Here is a 17,326-nt window from a genome sequence, read left to right as displayed (position 1 = left end):
AACTTCGATTGGTTGTCACGAATCTAAAGAACTGGCGACCATGGTAACCATGGCTTTTGGTTCCTCATATTATGTTGAGGGAAATACAAAAAAAAAATGCTGTATTGTCAGAACCCTTGAGAACTGCTAGGTCACCACGATCCAAACTATAAAATTGGCTAAGGTACCTACTTATACCTATCGTCAGAGCTCAGGCTGACAGACTTTCAGCCTTCACATAATGCGGCATGTCTGGCTCAGCAGGCTCTCAGAGCAATAGCATAATGCAATAATAAGTCACAAAGTATTTTAATGAAGCGCTGTAGTATCATTAAACTGTAACCTTTCCGCAACTTTGTAAGTTAACTGCTGCAACTGCAGTACTTACTTCACTGCAGACTGCAGTCTACTGTGCAATAGTTCCTCGCACCTATAGCTTCGCAGCGTAATAATAGTGCATAGCATAGTGCTAGGTTTTAAAGTATTCAACGGCCTAAATATAATTAAAGTAAATATAAAAACAAGTTAAAATTAATTTGATATTAGATTAACTACCAACAGCCATGATTCACAAGTGAGCTTAAAAGAAAAATATATTTTCTATTTTTGAAGGTTAGGCTTTGGTTGAGACAGGCGTTGGATATGCACCTTTGGAGTGTGAAATTGACGTGTTTTTAATATATCATCGGTATGTATGTAAGCATTGGGTAAATTGTTAAATACATTATGAATAATTGTCAATGTCTAAAAAATGTACACCTATTTAACGTTTTTGCTTACTGTTTTACTTTACTTTTCTTTTTCGTAATGTATTTTTTAGTCCTATTCCAACGGAAAACATAAGAAAATCCTACCTGGTCTCAATAATGGTAATCAAATACTTGGTTTTTGTATTTATTTTTGGTTAATAAAGATTTTATTTATTTATTTATTAATATAGTGAATCAATGAATGCAAGATGACAATTTTGTAACTTTTCAGTATGACGGAACTTTCCTACAGAGACACTACACAAGGATAGTGCAAGCGTGTCGAGGTGCCAGCTAAAAGAATTAACGTACAGCCACAAAATACATACGGTACAGTATATATGGACGTTTGTTAACTCGCCGTATTGTAAGGCGATGACCGGAATGTTAAGTACATTAGTAGAATTACAATAATCCGCGCTATATAACTTTAAATTGCTTCAGCGGGGAGAGCCGGGCGGGGGGAGGAAGGTAATTCTGAGAGCGGTTAATACGTCGACGCGAAACTAATTTATGAACAACTTTCCCCCTGTTCTGAGTTTACGGGGGTTCCTTCACAGGAGTTGAATACAGACTTGTGTGTGGTGAGTGAGCACTTACCTGCGTGTGTGTCGTGTCGTCAGTAATTAGTGGCTCCGACGGCGGAACGTGCGTGCGGAGTAGGTACATACCTACATACGCAATGTTTTGTTGAAACTAAGGTAAAATTAGGAGCGCTAATCTTGACTGAAACTCTTAAAATAGTTCTTTAACCATTCGTTTTTTTCGTACCCACTCCTACCACCCTCTTTCGACTGGATTTCGAATTGTATCGCATTGGACGTGAAGGGAATATGGCATTTTGCCGTATTATCTTTGCTCTATAAATAGTTTCTATAAAATAAAAAAACTTCTGATGAAGTTGATCTTTGGAACTGAAAAATGTTTTGATACCCCTACGATTTTACCTACCGATAGTTTGCCGGTAGGTATAAGTGTCCACCTGTCAGCAATCTCAAAGGATAAACTAAAAATTGCAGATAACAAAGCAATCTCCGGACAAAGAGCAACACTAGAACCTCGGGAACACAAAAGCGCTCGGCTCTAGCGAGTTCTTTTGAAACGTCAATTAAAACATTACAGATGATTTAAGATCATTTAGCTTTATCGGTGAATCTTAATGATAGCACTTGTATCTCACAGTTCCTGCAACCCGACGGCTCGGAGAGATAACAAAGGCAACACAAAAGAGCTAGTAATTATGCCGTAGAGAGTAGAGAGCTGTCGATGTCGGCCAGAGGACGCTAGTGCGCTGCCGCGCGACTCGGCCCGAGTAATTGATTTAGCGAGTGCCAGCCGACGCGCACTCACGGGGCTATATCTCGCACTATGAACCTCATCATTATCAGCCTTCCTACATATGGGAGATGGAGTTTATACTCATCACGGACCGGATTGGCGGTCCTTATGGTCATAATGTTTAAACGATCACTATTAAGTAATTAATGACCGGGGCCGACGATTTACCGAACTCTCCGAAGCACGGGGGTGTAGCATATACATATAATAATAAGGTCAGATATAATTGTATCCTGTCTGTGGTAATAGTTCACGGTAATCCGATATTTAATCTTCGCCAGCAAATGCGTTACTCTATCTATAAACAGTAGGTATACACAGACCTCTCTGTAGCCACAAGAAGTCTGCAATACGCATTGATGCAGACAAACCCGCAGAACTAACGGTGTTACCAACCTTATATTATGATGTACCTTTAGTTAGCTACCTTTAAAACAAACTTATTCTTGTTTTCTAGCCATTAGCAGCGTCAATGACCACAATCTCCGGCCGTGTGTTTCCCGGCGAGTCCCCTTTCAAAGTGTAGCTCTAGAGTCATAACGAAGAAAAGCCGTAAAACGACACAAATGAAATATAAGGGCGCTGTAAAAGGAAAGGTAAACAACTTTATTGGCAGCTGTAACTTTAAGTTTAATTCGGGCGCTGGAGCACCTCATTACTGCTCGACTTCGCCCCGCTGCTCGACACTGTAGTACTGTGTACGGCACAACGGGGCCTTTATTTGTTCATTTGTTACCGTTTAGGTACGATTTTGAATTGCCGTAAGTTCAGTTCCTCGTTTCACAATGCAAAGATATGGAGTGGCAGCTTTCACAGTCAATAGAGCACCCAGTATACGCGTGTGTGTGTATTAGCAACGTGGAACTGCCTTAGTAGTAATTGCCTTGTAAAGCAGTGATGCAAGTTGGTTGACCCTAGAATATATTTTCGTTAAAAGCCAAGTAGTGTAATAAAACATTTCTTTTTAACAGTTGAAACATCCTTAACAGCGTACTTTTAATATGCTTTCTCCCTAGCATAAGAGAAATGAATTTAGAGCCATCACCTATCATCACACCACTGCAAAGCAGGTCAGCGGGCTTGGGGCCGGCATAACGTTCATTACTAAATGTTGATACTCTTCCAGCTGAATATAGTACTAAAAGTAATACTTCCCTTAGAACGAAAATTAACTTTAAATGGGCGAGAGACCCCACGGTAACCATCTAGTATGTATGTACTAAATTTGACTTTCAGTAAAATAAATGGTTGGTTGCCGTAAATAAATTATGCTACAGATTTGTGAGTAGGTCTCCAAGGAGGTCGTCGGGAGCACACATCTGGGAGATTTCCAGCGCTCCCTATGTAGTTCACAATAATAAAAATTTTAACAAAAAAAATACAACCGACTTCAAAACCTAAAACGTATCCACTAAACTAAAAAGCGAAAAATAACATCATAATATGTTCTACCTGCTGATCAGTATGAAGGCGGTGCTAAATGGCTTAAATTAAGACAACACCGGCTAAGCACCGCCTTCATACTGATCAGCAGGTAGAACATATTATGATGTTATTTTTCGCTTTTTAGTTTAGTGGATACGTTTTAGGTTTTGAAGTCGGTTGTATTTTTTTTGTTAAAATTTTTATTATTTTTCCATTTTTAGTGTAAAATTTCATCTCAAACGAACACATCAGACCCCTAATGACAGTCACAATCCATCTTGGTACAAAATTCTCAGCAATACAAATTAATCAAGCCCAAGCACAAGGTAGCTACCGTAAACCGTTAAGGGGTTCCCTTAATTGACCTTGGTCTTCATCATCAGACCCCTAATAACAGACACAACTCATCTAGGTAGAAAGTTCTCAGCAATACAAATTAATTAAGGCCAAACACAAGGTAGTTACTGTAAACTGTTAAGGAGTTCCCTTAATTGTCCTTGGTCTTCATCACCAAACCCCTAAATGAGAGTCACAACCTATCTATGTGGAAAGTTCTCATTAATACAAATTAATCAAGCCCAAACACAAGGTAACTGCTGTAAATCGCCGAGGAGTTCCCTCGTCTGTTTTATGGCTCCATCATCAGATCGATTTTAAACTTTCATGAAATTGTAGTGCTTTAAAGTACTAAATGGAAAAGTTTATCAACACACTAGACACCCATATAATTTTCGAAAGTTCCCCTCAATTTCTCCAAGATTCCATCATCAGATCTTGACATGATGGCAATGGGACCAAATGGGGACTATACCGTTTCAAACAAAAAAAGAATTTTTGAAATCGGTCCAGGCGTCTTTGAGTAATCGGTGTACATACATAAAAAAAAAAAAAAAAAAAAAAAAAAAAAAAAATACCGACCGAATTGAGAACCTCCTCCTTTTTGAAGTCGGTTAAAAACATTTCGACTACTAACTTGCGAATTTTATGTCGGTGTCAACTGTCAACAAACAGGCGGAGAATTCCTGACACGAATTGATAATTGTTTAGTTCTTTGATTTTGTCCGGAGAGTTGTATAGTTGGCCTGTCTTATTGTTGCTGGATCATAAAGTTCTGGGTCCGAATTAGGGTTCGGGTTGTGAAATATTAGAGATATCTTCCTTAAAAAAAAGAAAGAAAACTGAGTAGCAATCTGGAGTTGGGATGTGGTGTTACTCTCATGTGTCGGAGAGCACGTTGACCCGTTGGTTCCGATTAGTGATATTAACATTTAATAGTGATCGTTGCCGAGTCAAACACTGTGAGCCCGCCAATCCGCATTGAAGCAGCTTGGTGGGCTTCCTTTTCTTAAATGTAGACACCAATGAGCGGATGACGAAGACAAGTCGTCATAACGGTCCGCATAGCGTGTCCGATTTATAATAATTATATAAAAAAAGTTCTTTGAAGTTTATACAACAAAATATTTTTTGTACGAGTCCATGGTAATCACCGGGACGTTCGTACGGGTATTACATCCTAAGTCGAGTCTCACGATGGAATCGTTTCAACGAATTTTTTGACATCGTCATTCTATTTAAGGAGAATTAAGGTCTGTGTAGACTTTACTGAAGACAGTAAGACAGAATTGTCTGCAAGAGCTCTAACATATTAGATATTAAATATATCAATATTATTTTCAAATTTAAATACGACGTTAAAGAAAAAGGCTAATGAGTAATATATTAAGAGTTATTTTACGAAAAACTTTCTGTTTATTTTGTTTCGAGTGTAGCTACGTATGAGTAAGGAACGAATTATGTTTCATTCGTATCACTGCCATAACTCTTGACATATTTTAACATAATAAGAGATGTCATTAGATTCGTCTCAGTTGTGATTTTGTCTTGACATGGCACATTATTTTCTGGATTTATTTTTAACTCTTAACGAAATTTTAAGGTATTATGTCTGCGCTGCCAACTCTCGTTCAGAGTTGGTCACAGCTCGCGATTGAACACGCATTAGGCGCATTGAAACGGCATCAAAGTTGTTTTTGTACTTCCGCGCGTCGGACTGCCCGGACAGCCCGGACAGCCCGGACAGCCTGTGGACGCGTCCGAGTCTCCTGGGGCTGTGCGGCGTGGGGGAGGGGGGTGTCAACCCTAGCGCTGTTACATGACAGCTCTAAGCTCTGTATATAATATCTAATTCTGTGTATATCTTCGATACGTTATGAAGGCTATTTCAAAACAAAAGATTAATTGAACAATCAGAACCAATGTATATAATGATATAATCTAGTTATCTACGTCACGTCTCATTTCCGTTGAGGTGGTAGACTGTAGAGACCACGTCTTTCCACTTGCTACGATCTTTGCACATCTACCTTGTTTCTTTCATTGCCAGCAATTCGTTCATACAATTTTGTCGGTTTAGGGTTTTCACCCGGCGTTTGATGCGAATGTCCTAAGTTTGGTCCAGGAACGTTCCCCGTTACCTTCATTTCCATTCACACTCGCCTTATATCCCTTTTGTTAATCTCCTTTTTTTTCGTCTTCTAGAAATTCTATTTCTATAGGTAAAATCATAACAAAACCCGCTTAAAATAAAGGATTAGCTCGAATAATACACAAACTCAGCTTGGCGGGGGATTGTAATGTACCTATAATAATAATAGCAAGAAATGCTATCAAAGTAGTTTCCTGTAATACATGCAACAGCACCGGCACAAATGATGTATTGTTTACAGAGGATATCCCGGCGGGTGCGGGGCGGGGCGGGGCGGGGCGCGGGGCGGGCGGCGGCGACATCAAAGGCGCTGTCACGCGGCGCGCTTGTTTACGACAAGTCATTATAGTTACAAGTGCGTTATTGCTGCCCCGAGCTCCTCCCTCGCCAACCCCACTGCGATATGAACCAATATTTGATAGGTACGAGTTCAAAAAAATGGAACTCTCAACTCGAGATAACGAGATTTACTTTTATTTGAAGTAGATATAGACATATTTTTCCCATAAAACAAATTCAAACTATGTGCCTATATATTTCGTCATAATTTTGTAGCTTGAGTGTAATAAGTTCTGTGTTTGTCATCGTACGGCAAATTCCCCGTAAATCAATTTTGAATTTTATAATTTTTCTTACTCTACTGTAGTAGCCCTGTATATCTACTAATACTTCTACGACTCTCGAAAAGAGCGTGCGTCTAGTATTCTACATCTGGTAGGTAAATCTTACTCGTAGCTTTGGTGTTAACTCTTGTATTGTGTCTGTTAATGTGAGCTTATATTAGCAGCAACAAAACACACGCGCGTCATTCGAAGCCTTCGCAGTTGAACTTTCATCGGTAGGGTAGGTACTTCGCAGAGTATAGCAAAATAAATCTATTATTCCCGATGCAAAGTGACGCCTGCGTCTAATCAATATACCATGAGCTCTACAACTACGCTTGTCACGCGTGAGCGCATCGTTACACTAAATTAAATGGAAATCGTTAGTCTATTGTCGTTACAAGCCCAATGATTGCGCGCAGAGAGGCGGCGCAGACGGTGGAACGATTGGACTCAGAGCAGCAATTAAACTGGAGGCCATTGTTGGCTTCATGTGGAACACTGTTATCGGAGCCGACCGACTGCAACCGCTGCCTTTCTGTATGCTGCTGGTTTCCTAATAAAATGGTAATGTACTTACAAATAGTATTTAAAAAAGTATTAGGTATTTCAATTAAACCAATTTCATATCATTGTCGCAGACGAAATTGCAAACTTTGCAGGATCGTCGCATGTCGATCTGGATATGTATTTAAGAGTGTGCCTCTTGTTCTCGTTCCTTCACGATCTTGTTCTTCCTTTTCTTCTTCTTCATTTCTATTTCGTAGAGCAAAAGTAAAGTCGCTCTTCGTCTTTATTCGTATGTCTTTGTTTTGAATGTGCTAACTAGGTACGAGCATTATTTATCATCGAACCAAACCTAACTCTATATTTAAATGAGTTTTTAAATCAAATGCAAGCCCTCACTGTTGCAAACCAAGAGATTACCAACTACGCCAGTGAGGTCAGTAGAGTAAACAAACTTTGAAATGGAATATTTTTGCTCCGTTTCCCTGGAGACTAAAATAGAAAAGTTTTATATATTCCTTTCAGTTCATTTCTCCGACACGTGGAATATGTAGCAGCTAGTGAGGCGCACAATTTCCTGCGCCATTTTGTACAGTACAGGTACAGTAGTACAGGTACAGGAGCGGATCGTTTCCGCTCCCGGCGCGGAGCTGAGACTGAATGTGCACTGCACTTAGCAGTTTATTCGCCGTCTTATAGTATGGCAGTATCTACCAGGCGGAGTGACTACCTACTGAGTGCTGATGTTAAACAGGAAATTACTTACATTATACCGCTTACAACTTGCTATTCTAGGGTATTTACAATGGTATGCGACTATTCAATATTATAAACGCGAAAGTATGTATGTTTGTTTCTTTGGATGTTTGTTACTTTTTAACGCAATTACTGATGAAGCGATTTGGCTGAAATTTTAAATGGAAATAGATTTTACCCTGGATTAATACATAGGCTACTTTATATCCCGAAAAAATTCAAGAATTACCCAAAACCTGATGATTTTGATAGTATGAATGTTTGTTACTCTTTCACGCCTCGGCTACTGAACCGAATCACCTGAAAGAAGTAGAGATAGATTATAGTCTGGATTAACACATATGCTACCTGCTTTTCATCCCGGATTCCTGCGGGATTTGTGAAAAACTGAATTCCACGTGGACGAAGTCACGGACGTCCGCTAGTACCTAAATAATAAACTGTCTATAAGAAAATATTTCTTATAAAGACAGACATTACGTGACTGTCCATTATGTTGGAACAACGGATATCTACGAACTGCCCGTTCGTCGGGCGACGCTCCGTGTGCTGACACTGCATTTCCTACCGCGTCGCATTATGTCATGTGTAATGTGTTACTACTGTCTACACAATTTATGTTTTTAATAATTCTAAGAAGTATTAACTAATGAAGTATTAACTCGTATGTAATTAAGTAATTTGAAGGCGAATTGGTTTTCCTTGAAATAAATACTGATTCGATGCATTTTGCATCATATCAAACACTTAGACAGGTAATGAATCCTTCAAGTCCAATTATTATTATCAATCATCATGAAAATCAATATAGACCCAAAAAGATCTATATATCAGCGTCATTGATGAAATGCAAGGCAATTAAGGTAGTAACGAGACAGTAAGTAGCTTTGTACAACAGGTATATGTACAAACAATCGTCCATAGAACGCTACGGTACATTCTTGTTGCTCTGCTCATTGTGAACACAAACGTGCCGATCAGCTGTTGTAAAACACAATGACGGTAATTGTGTGCAGTGAAGAAAGTGCCCGCTTTATTGCGTTTTTTCTCCCGCGATTATGTTATTGCCACTAAAACTGTTTACCGCCCGCAGTAAAATTACTTACCGACGAGAAAGTTCGTTTGAAATCTATAATTGCTGACGTGATAACGTTTTTTATTGTTGAACGGTCATGCGCATTGTATACTATTATTTTTAACTAGCAAACGCTCGCGACTTCGTCTACGAAAAAGTTCGAGAGTTTTTCGCCACATTTTTCATTGACTCTCCTTTCCTATTCGTAGTATTAGCCTTTGGTATTCTATAAGTATGGTGTTAAACATACATCGTGAGGAAACCTGCATACCAGAAAATTTTCTTAATTCTCTACGTGTGTGAAATCTGCCAATCCCCATTGGGCCAGCGTGGTAGACTATTGGCCTAGCCCCTCTTATTCTGAGAGGAGACTCGTGCTCAGCAGTGAGCCGAATATGCTTAATGTTTATATTATATTTGAAATATACATACTATTTACATACAACTTTACACGTTCGTCTATACTACCTACTTGTTCTGATTGAACTTGTATGATGGCATGCGTGGTGTGCACTCAACATGAGGCGGCTCAAGAAAGAAAGTATCTCACAAGGTTTACTCGAACACATATTTCAGGGAGTCGTTGACTCTGCAAATAGGTAAGTACGAGCCTCGAGGATGGGTTTATCGGAAAATTAGTTTCCATTGCATGACTTAACGTACATTTATTAGTAAGTTAGTATCTATACTAACTTACTAATAAACGTACGTTAAGTAATAAACCTTCGTAAATAATAATTATACAAATCTGTACAGTATGATAGAGTGAGGTGAGCATATGTATATGTATGTACAATACGCAGCGCAGGCTGCTGGCACAAGGCTCGGTATGAGATACACTCGACCTCTCACAGCGGGGCTGTGCTCCTGAAAGCACTATTTAAATTGTTAATTTAAACTTTTTGTTAACAAAAGCAGAAAGCCTTTCACGGGCCCGGATTCCCAGGGCGCAATTAAAAAAATTGAGCTCATGCGGGGCCCAGCTTGAGAGGTATTTAAATGAGGCGAATGATTCAGAGCCAAGTCCCGGCGCGGGGTGCGGGCGCGGGGTGCGGCGCCACCCCTCGGACTATTACGGCTGGATTATGAGGGTAGACGCACAAAGCGACCTATTAGTTATACTGCACGTATGGGATTTAGAACCAACTATTTCACCGACTACAAATTAGAGGCTCTGTTTTCTAGTACGATATATAGCGTGTGTTTATGCTCACATATCTCAGAAATCTGAGGTTTATATAATCAGGTAGCATTATGAACCTGTCAGTCTGTTACCTTTTCACGACTCAACCGCTGAGCCGATTTTGAAGATTTTTAGTATAGAGATAAACAGTGCTATCTAACTAGGGCATGCACTATAAGTAAAGATTGGAAAATTCATTATCCAACTATGTATTTTGTGGTTCAACATAGGTTTGTATTTAGTTCTTAGGGTAGGCAGTGCTTTTTGCATCTAGTAGGTGCACGGCACTGGAGATAAATACAATCTCGAATGAGAACATTACACAACTGTTGTAGATTGTGAAAATATATAAACAGAAGAGGATGAAATAGAGGTTGACAGTTTGTATTGGCAAGCAGGTGCATCATCGCATAACAATAAAATGTAACTCGTAATCTGTTTATAACAATTAACATGACAACAATAAACAAACGTACTCCGGTATATTCAATCAGTCGTCGCAAACAATGCAGTCTATAGCACAATGACTTATATATACCTGAATGTATCTGGACTGGCTGCTCCAACGGCTACCCACCCGGTGCGGCTGCATCAGGAGGACTTCACGATACACAGCACACAAGTTCGACTTCTGGCTTTTCTTAAGATATTCACAGTTCAGAGTTGGCAAGTTGTGCTACTACTCTACCAGCTAAGTACTGTCACCCTCATCCCGTCAAGTAGTGGAGACGCTAGGCTATATCTTCCCGCTTCTATACGCTCTATATCCTACTAATATTATAAACGCGAAAGTTTGTATGGATGTTAGGATGTTTGTTACTCTATAATGCCGCTACTACTGAAACGATTTAGCTGAAATTTGGAATGGAAATAGATTTTACTCTGGATTAACACATAGGCTACTTTTAATCCCGAAAAAATCCATGGTTTCCCAAGATTTGCGAAAACTGATGATTTTGATAATATGAATGTTTGTTACTCTTTCACGCCTCAACTACTGAATCGAATTAGCTGAAATTTGGTATTAAAATATATTATAGCCTGGATTACCACAAAGACTACTTTTTAATCTGGAAAACTCCATGGTGGATTTGTGAAAAACTAAATACCACGAACGAAGTCGCGGGCGTCCGCTAGTGTAATATATTTGTATAGTGAGTCATTCAAAAGAATGATGCTTATTTTAAGATTGTATTTAATAAAATGACGGCTGGGACCTAGTGAATCAGGAAGAGTTGGGACTTGTAATAAAAATACCGCGCAGGTCACCAGTGCTTACTCGGATTGGGAACTCATAGTGATAACTCTGAAAAATGTGTTTGTACTCGTAGGCACAACTCAGTTGATAGGTAACACGAGTATATCCAAACACAAAACCCCATCGGCGCCAAATCACAGTACTACTTTTTGGAAGTCAGTAAAAAACAAATAACGACAAGGGCGGACGTTAAACTACTTTCAGCGCGGAATCGTCAAATGGGTCGGAAGAGCTGCGGGGGGCGGCGGGGGCGGCGGGGGCGGGGACAGGGGGGGCTTTGTAAACTAATGCGCGTTGGCAAATGGTGGAAGGACAACGTACAAAAACATTCTGTGAAAACAAATTCCAAAGAGCAACTATACGGAATGTTTGACGGAAACAAAAGAAAATTGCGCCTTTCATATTGCCGATAGGGTCGATGTGCTAGAATAACGAGTGAGCTGTGCTACTGTATTGTATGTAACCTTTAAAGTGGGTATTTTAAGATTTCTGCAATGTTGTCAGAAGGACCATATTTAGTCATAAAATAATTATATTAATTTACTTAAAAATTACTTTATTACGCGTTGCACAAATGCACACACTGCATCATTATCAACCCATATTCGGCTCACTGCTGAGCTCGAGTCCCCTCTCAAAATGAGAGGGGTTAGGCCAATAGTCCACCACACTGGCCCAATACGCATTGGCAGATTTCACACACGCATATAATTAAGAAAATTATCTGAAGTGCAGGTTTCCTCACGATGTTTTCCTTCACCGTTTGAGACACGTGATATTTAATTTCTTAAAATTTACACAAATGAAAAGTTGGAGGTGCATGCCCCGGAACGGATTCGAACTTACGCCCTCCGGAATCGGAGGCAGAGGTCATATCCACTGGGCTATCACGTCTCTCACACACTGCATAATACATTTTAATCATATTTCTTTGTTATAATAGTTAAATCGGCGAATTCACGCAATCATTTTCACACTGGCTATTAATTCTTCGAAATGGATTCGCCATCGAACCCCGTACCCTCTAAAAACTACGAGCAGCGAACAATTCGCCGTCATCTGCGCGTGACGGGCTTTTAATAGAACTCAACCGGGAACGGAATAAATAAATTGGCTTTTATTATTTGCGCTGCACTCGAGCGCCCAATGTTGGTAGAGGCTAACTGCAGCGCACCTTCTCTGTTTGTTTAGTGCACGAGGGTCTCTTCACACTGGCGGAGCGGTCGCACTGCCGGTGGTCCAGCTGGCTTGTGGCCAAGGATTTGAGGTTCTTTACTGTTTTATAAGATATCCAATTTTTTTTATTTTATTCGAGAAATTCTCAATCAAAAATTGTTATTGAATTGTTGTTTCAAGTTGATAATGTTGCTCACCCGTGTCTTGTCGACACCGTGTGTCGACCGATAACGGCCGATGTCGACCCCTCACTAGGTGGATGGACGACATCAAGGCGTTGGGTAGAAGCAGGCGTTACTTTGCGGAAGTTCATCATGAATATACGTCCAATTGCACGTTGTAGAGTTAACATTTCGCGGGTGATAGCAAAATAAATAAATTAATATATGTATAGACATCAAGGCGGTCACAAGGAGTCGCTAGATGTTGATGGCTCAGTACCATAATGCTTAGAAGTCCATACAACAGACCTAGGTATGTCCAGCTAGGCTACTAGGCATGACTCCTAATAATGATAATGCTCGTCCCGCGTTGGAATAGCTTAATGGGTTAAAACTCTAAATCCTCTGTCCTATAAGAAGTTAAGCCCACAGTCGCCCATTAACGGCTGATTACGATGATAAATAACCTTTTTAATTGAACCAGTTAGAAACTTGATCCATATGAAGACTAACAAGTAAGCCAAGGTAACAGATAGTTTAGGAACTGTCTGCGAACCATCAATTTGTCTCACGCTGCGAGTGCGTGCCCACCACGCCGCCCCGGCGCGGTAACGTGATCCGCACGCCGCGCCGTGACGCGCCGCATCTGCGCCCGCGAGCTACGCGAGCGGAGTCGTCTGTGCGGGGTGACTTGCTGGGAAGAATCAGTGCTAGAACAATTAACTCTTGCTTTGTTCTCACCAACGTCAACGGGGTGCTCGGACGAAGGCAGTTCTGCTAGAATGGAACTCGAAGGTTATACGAAGAAGGCAGGGGAGGACTGATACGCTTTGGTCTGTGCTTTGGTCGTCTCATAATATATTCTCGATTAGTACAATAAATAGGTAAAACAAATAAGTATGTATAACGGAATGTTTATTACTCTGAAGCATTTATGTGGAACTCTACACTAACTTATTCGTAGCGTAAGTAGAAAAACTCATCTTATGTTATAATTAAATAATTAAAAGATTTTGAAAACGTGGGGCATGAGGTTGTACATAAGATGCAGATACACGATTTAAAAGTGGCATGTCAAAACTTAGCGTATATTTTTGTCGTCATTTCGTTCTTGTATTTCAAATAAGTTGATGACTATTTATATTAATACCGAAACAGTATAAGTGACACCATATATGTTTACTAATGAGTCAGGCGTATTCGAAACACCGATTTTATTAACAGTGTTAATAAAATGTAAATAAATTTATTGTTGTTTTTCACTAAAATTCAAATTTACTTCATTACTTTCAATTTTCGCCACAGTGATCGCTCCCAAAATTTCACCTTTGGTACTACCACATAATTATGTACAACTAACTGTAAAAACCACAACCACGAACAAATACATGGTATACAGAATTGTAGCAACTGTATATAAGGTAATAAGATAAATAATAGCGTGCAGGGTGAAGGCATTGGTTACGCCGTAGGGTCGGGATACCCGGTAATGTGTAGAGCGTTCGACGCTGGCACAATGGCAGCAGCCGGCGGACAGGTCGGGGCTCACAAAAGCTTATAGAGAAACTAAAAAAAAAACGCTTTCATCTCAGAATTGACATTCAGTCTGATGTTGCCAGTCGCTTGTCTGTCCGGGATTCAAAAGCTTTAGAAACATTTCTGAGCCTCTTAGGACTCTTAAATCATTTAATAACCGAAGCATCGGCGAAGGGATCGGCTGACATTAACAACGTCTTACGTTCGATCCGCGCTCTGCACTGATGTATGTACTGTAGTCTACCATAGTCAGTACAGGCTTGTAATATTATATACGAGTATACTGCGATACAGTCAAACATCCAGCTTGTCCAAGAATCATGGCTAATGTTTGCATATGAATCTAAAATATACAATAATATTATAATTAATCTAAAACATCCTACACTAGCGGACGCCGCGACTTCATCCGCGTGGAATTCTGTTTTTCACAAATCTCACGGCAGCCATGGATTTTTCCGGGATGAAAAGTGTTAATCCGGAGTGAAATCTATTTCCATTCCAAATCGCTTCAGTAGCCGTAACGTAAAGAAGGAACAAACATATACACCCCCAAACTTTCGCCTTTATAATATAGTGTGATACATATTATTACATATATGTATAGATTTTCTAAAAAATATCTAGAAGTATTTCTTTTATGATTTATCTTAATTCACAAAACAGCCGTTTAGCGTGACTAACAAAAACCAATAAATCATTTTAATTTATAAGAAATAATATTAATATACAAGAAGGTATTTTGGTTATGAATGCCAACGATTCTTTGCCAATCGAGCGTGAATATAATTTCTTTGGGTTTTGCAAAAAAAACCGAAACAAATGAAAAAAGCGATTCATTATAACCGAACGTTAAATGAACGCTGAATCGATTAGCTGTAACATACGGAACCGTTGGGACTGACGTCATTAACATCACAATAACTGGTGATCAGTGCATCCCAATGGTTTCCAATTTAGTAGTTGCTACAATAATATATCGTCAGAAAGCGAAAAGTAAAGTTCAGATAATATTTGGTACCGATTACCCCATTCCGTCTACTCTAGGGATTGAGATAAGCTGCCTTAGAATATGCGGTGCCAGCATTACCGAAAAATTCTTGAGTAATACCGAAAAAAGAGTGTTACTTAAAGTTTAGGATATTCGAGAAGGTTGTTAATTAGTGTGGTAAAATGCTTCGGCAAATATGAATTACAAAGGTATAGTTCAAGTTGACTTTACCCAATCACAGTCAGCTACTACAGTCCACCGTTCCTCCATCCGGTCGCCGAGACCCCCGCTGTTTGGCTCTTCTGCCAACTTCTGCCTGAAATCATGTAACGTATAATTAAGTCTAATAATATTATGAATTTAATGAAAAGAAAATAGGTATTTGTGAGGGTCCAAAATACCCTCACAAATACCTATTTTCTTTTCTCAGGCCACGTCATACGGAATAATGGCAAATAATTAATTATTTCGAATAATTGCCGTATTAAACCTACGGAGCTAAAGAAGCCAACAAAGAACATTTCTCAAAAGATCTTACAAAGCTTCTATTTCATCTGATTACTAAGCACAGTATAAAGGCAGCAATGCTGTATACAAAGAGTCTGGAGCAGGAATTTACCTGTCACGTAGCGCCGGGGGGCGAGCGACCCTCGTACTGCGGGGATTGGCAGCCCCTGACACTAATAGCGAGGCTCAAAAGGTTTTTAATTTCATCGATAAATTGCGTTTTTTGTTATACACTAGCAGACTGTGCCCGCGATTTCGTCCGAGATCGTCGAGGTAACCTTTGATAGTACATGATTATTATTTGTAAAAGATTAAGTGGGTGTAGTAAGTTATCCTTATGTGCCATCGCGGATTTATTAGTAAATACATTTATTTGAAGACAAATGTTCGACAATGCATATTTTTGTTATATCTCTAAGGGGTAACGTTTTCAATGAATTTTCAACACTTCCAACAATTATCATCATATTTCAATCAATTTACACAATATACTGGAACTTTCCTCATAAATCACTTTACCTATTCGTAAAAACTGTACGAAAATCCGTAGTCTTTGAGTTTCGTTGACAGACAGACAGATCGACAGACACGGCGGAGGACTTATTATAACAAGAGTAGGTATAGAGTATCTGAATCAAAAGTAACTACCTCACCGCTCTTACTTTCGATTTGTAAAATGTAATCCAATCTTACTTTAACTTTTAAGATAAAATCTTACCCTAAGCTAGGGTTAAATTTTTTACGAGTCTGTTACTCCTAGGTAATACAATCTGTGGTATCCTATTAAACTGCAGCTTATATTACCTTCTTGTATTATGGTAAATACCTACAGTAGAATACATTTTAAGTACTTATCATTTGACATCATTGTGAGGTGCTCTCTGAATATTGTTACAAAAGAAAGAATAAAAGGTGTAATCCGGCTTAAAAGTTAAAAACAAATTGAAATACCTACATAATAAGATCATATTACTTGGTTTCCTAAACCGAAGAACTTCTATGATGAGAATAATTGGAAATATACAAAGATCGTAGCAAATGAAAGGACGTGGTCTCTACGTCCTTTAACGCCTACGGATGAAGCGTGAAAGTATGTAGGTACATTATATACCAAGCTGGTACATTGTTAAGTGACAATGTAAGTACATACTGCTAGACAACTAAAATGCATATTTTCACATCAAGACGAGGACATTAAGTACAAGTAAAATACGAGGAAGTCAGCTGAAGCCGCGGGCGAGCGTATAGTGCTAACGTCGATATTATACAACCGTGAACAACAACGGCCGTCAATACTCGTTACATTACACCCGACAGATTGAGGTCGGCGGGCGACGGGGGGCGGGGGGCGCTGCGCCGCCTGGGCCTCACAGACTGTTAGACGTGATCACTTGTATTATAATTATTATTGACCAGATTTAACTTAATTATGTCCGGAACAACTCCGCTATTGTAGGCATTGCAGCGTATAATGAAAATTATTTATTTATCCGACATCTCAAACCATTCACTAATTGAGCTTACGTAGTGTAGGTATGAGAGACGAGTCGTCCCGCTCAAAAGTGACAATACTCAAGAACAAATGACAATACTCA

The 17,326-nt window shown here is 39.4% G+C and overlaps 1 protein-coding gene across 1 annotated transcript in view; it reads right to left on the bottom strand.

Moving 5' to 3' along the window:
* Window positions 1–16,855, bottom strand: part of LOC112047733 (uncharacterized) — a 42,463-nt gene extending 25,608 nt beyond the window's left edge. Inside the window, exons 1-3 of the mRNA XM_052888168.1 lie at window positions 16,843–16,855; window positions 15,844–15,904; window positions 15,456–15,540 (exon numbers count right to left, since the gene is read on the bottom strand). Of these exons, the coding sequence (XP_052744128.1) occupies window positions 15,456–15,540; window positions 15,844–15,904; window positions 16,843–16,855 (159 nt within the window). The remainder of the gene's footprint in view (window positions 1–15,455; window positions 15,541–15,843; window positions 15,905–16,842) is intronic.
* Between the last annotated feature and the right edge of the window lie 471 nt (window positions 16,856–17,326).

Source organism: Bicyclus anynana, chromosome 21 (genome assembly GCF_947172395.1).
Source record: "Bicyclus anynana chromosome 21, ilBicAnyn1.1, whole genome shotgun sequence".
Classification (NCBI taxonomy): domain Eukaryota; kingdom Metazoa; phylum Arthropoda; class Insecta; order Lepidoptera; family Nymphalidae; genus Bicyclus; species Bicyclus anynana.
Note: the sequence above shows the minus strand (reverse complement) of the source record. Positions and strands in the feature narration are given on the sequence as shown.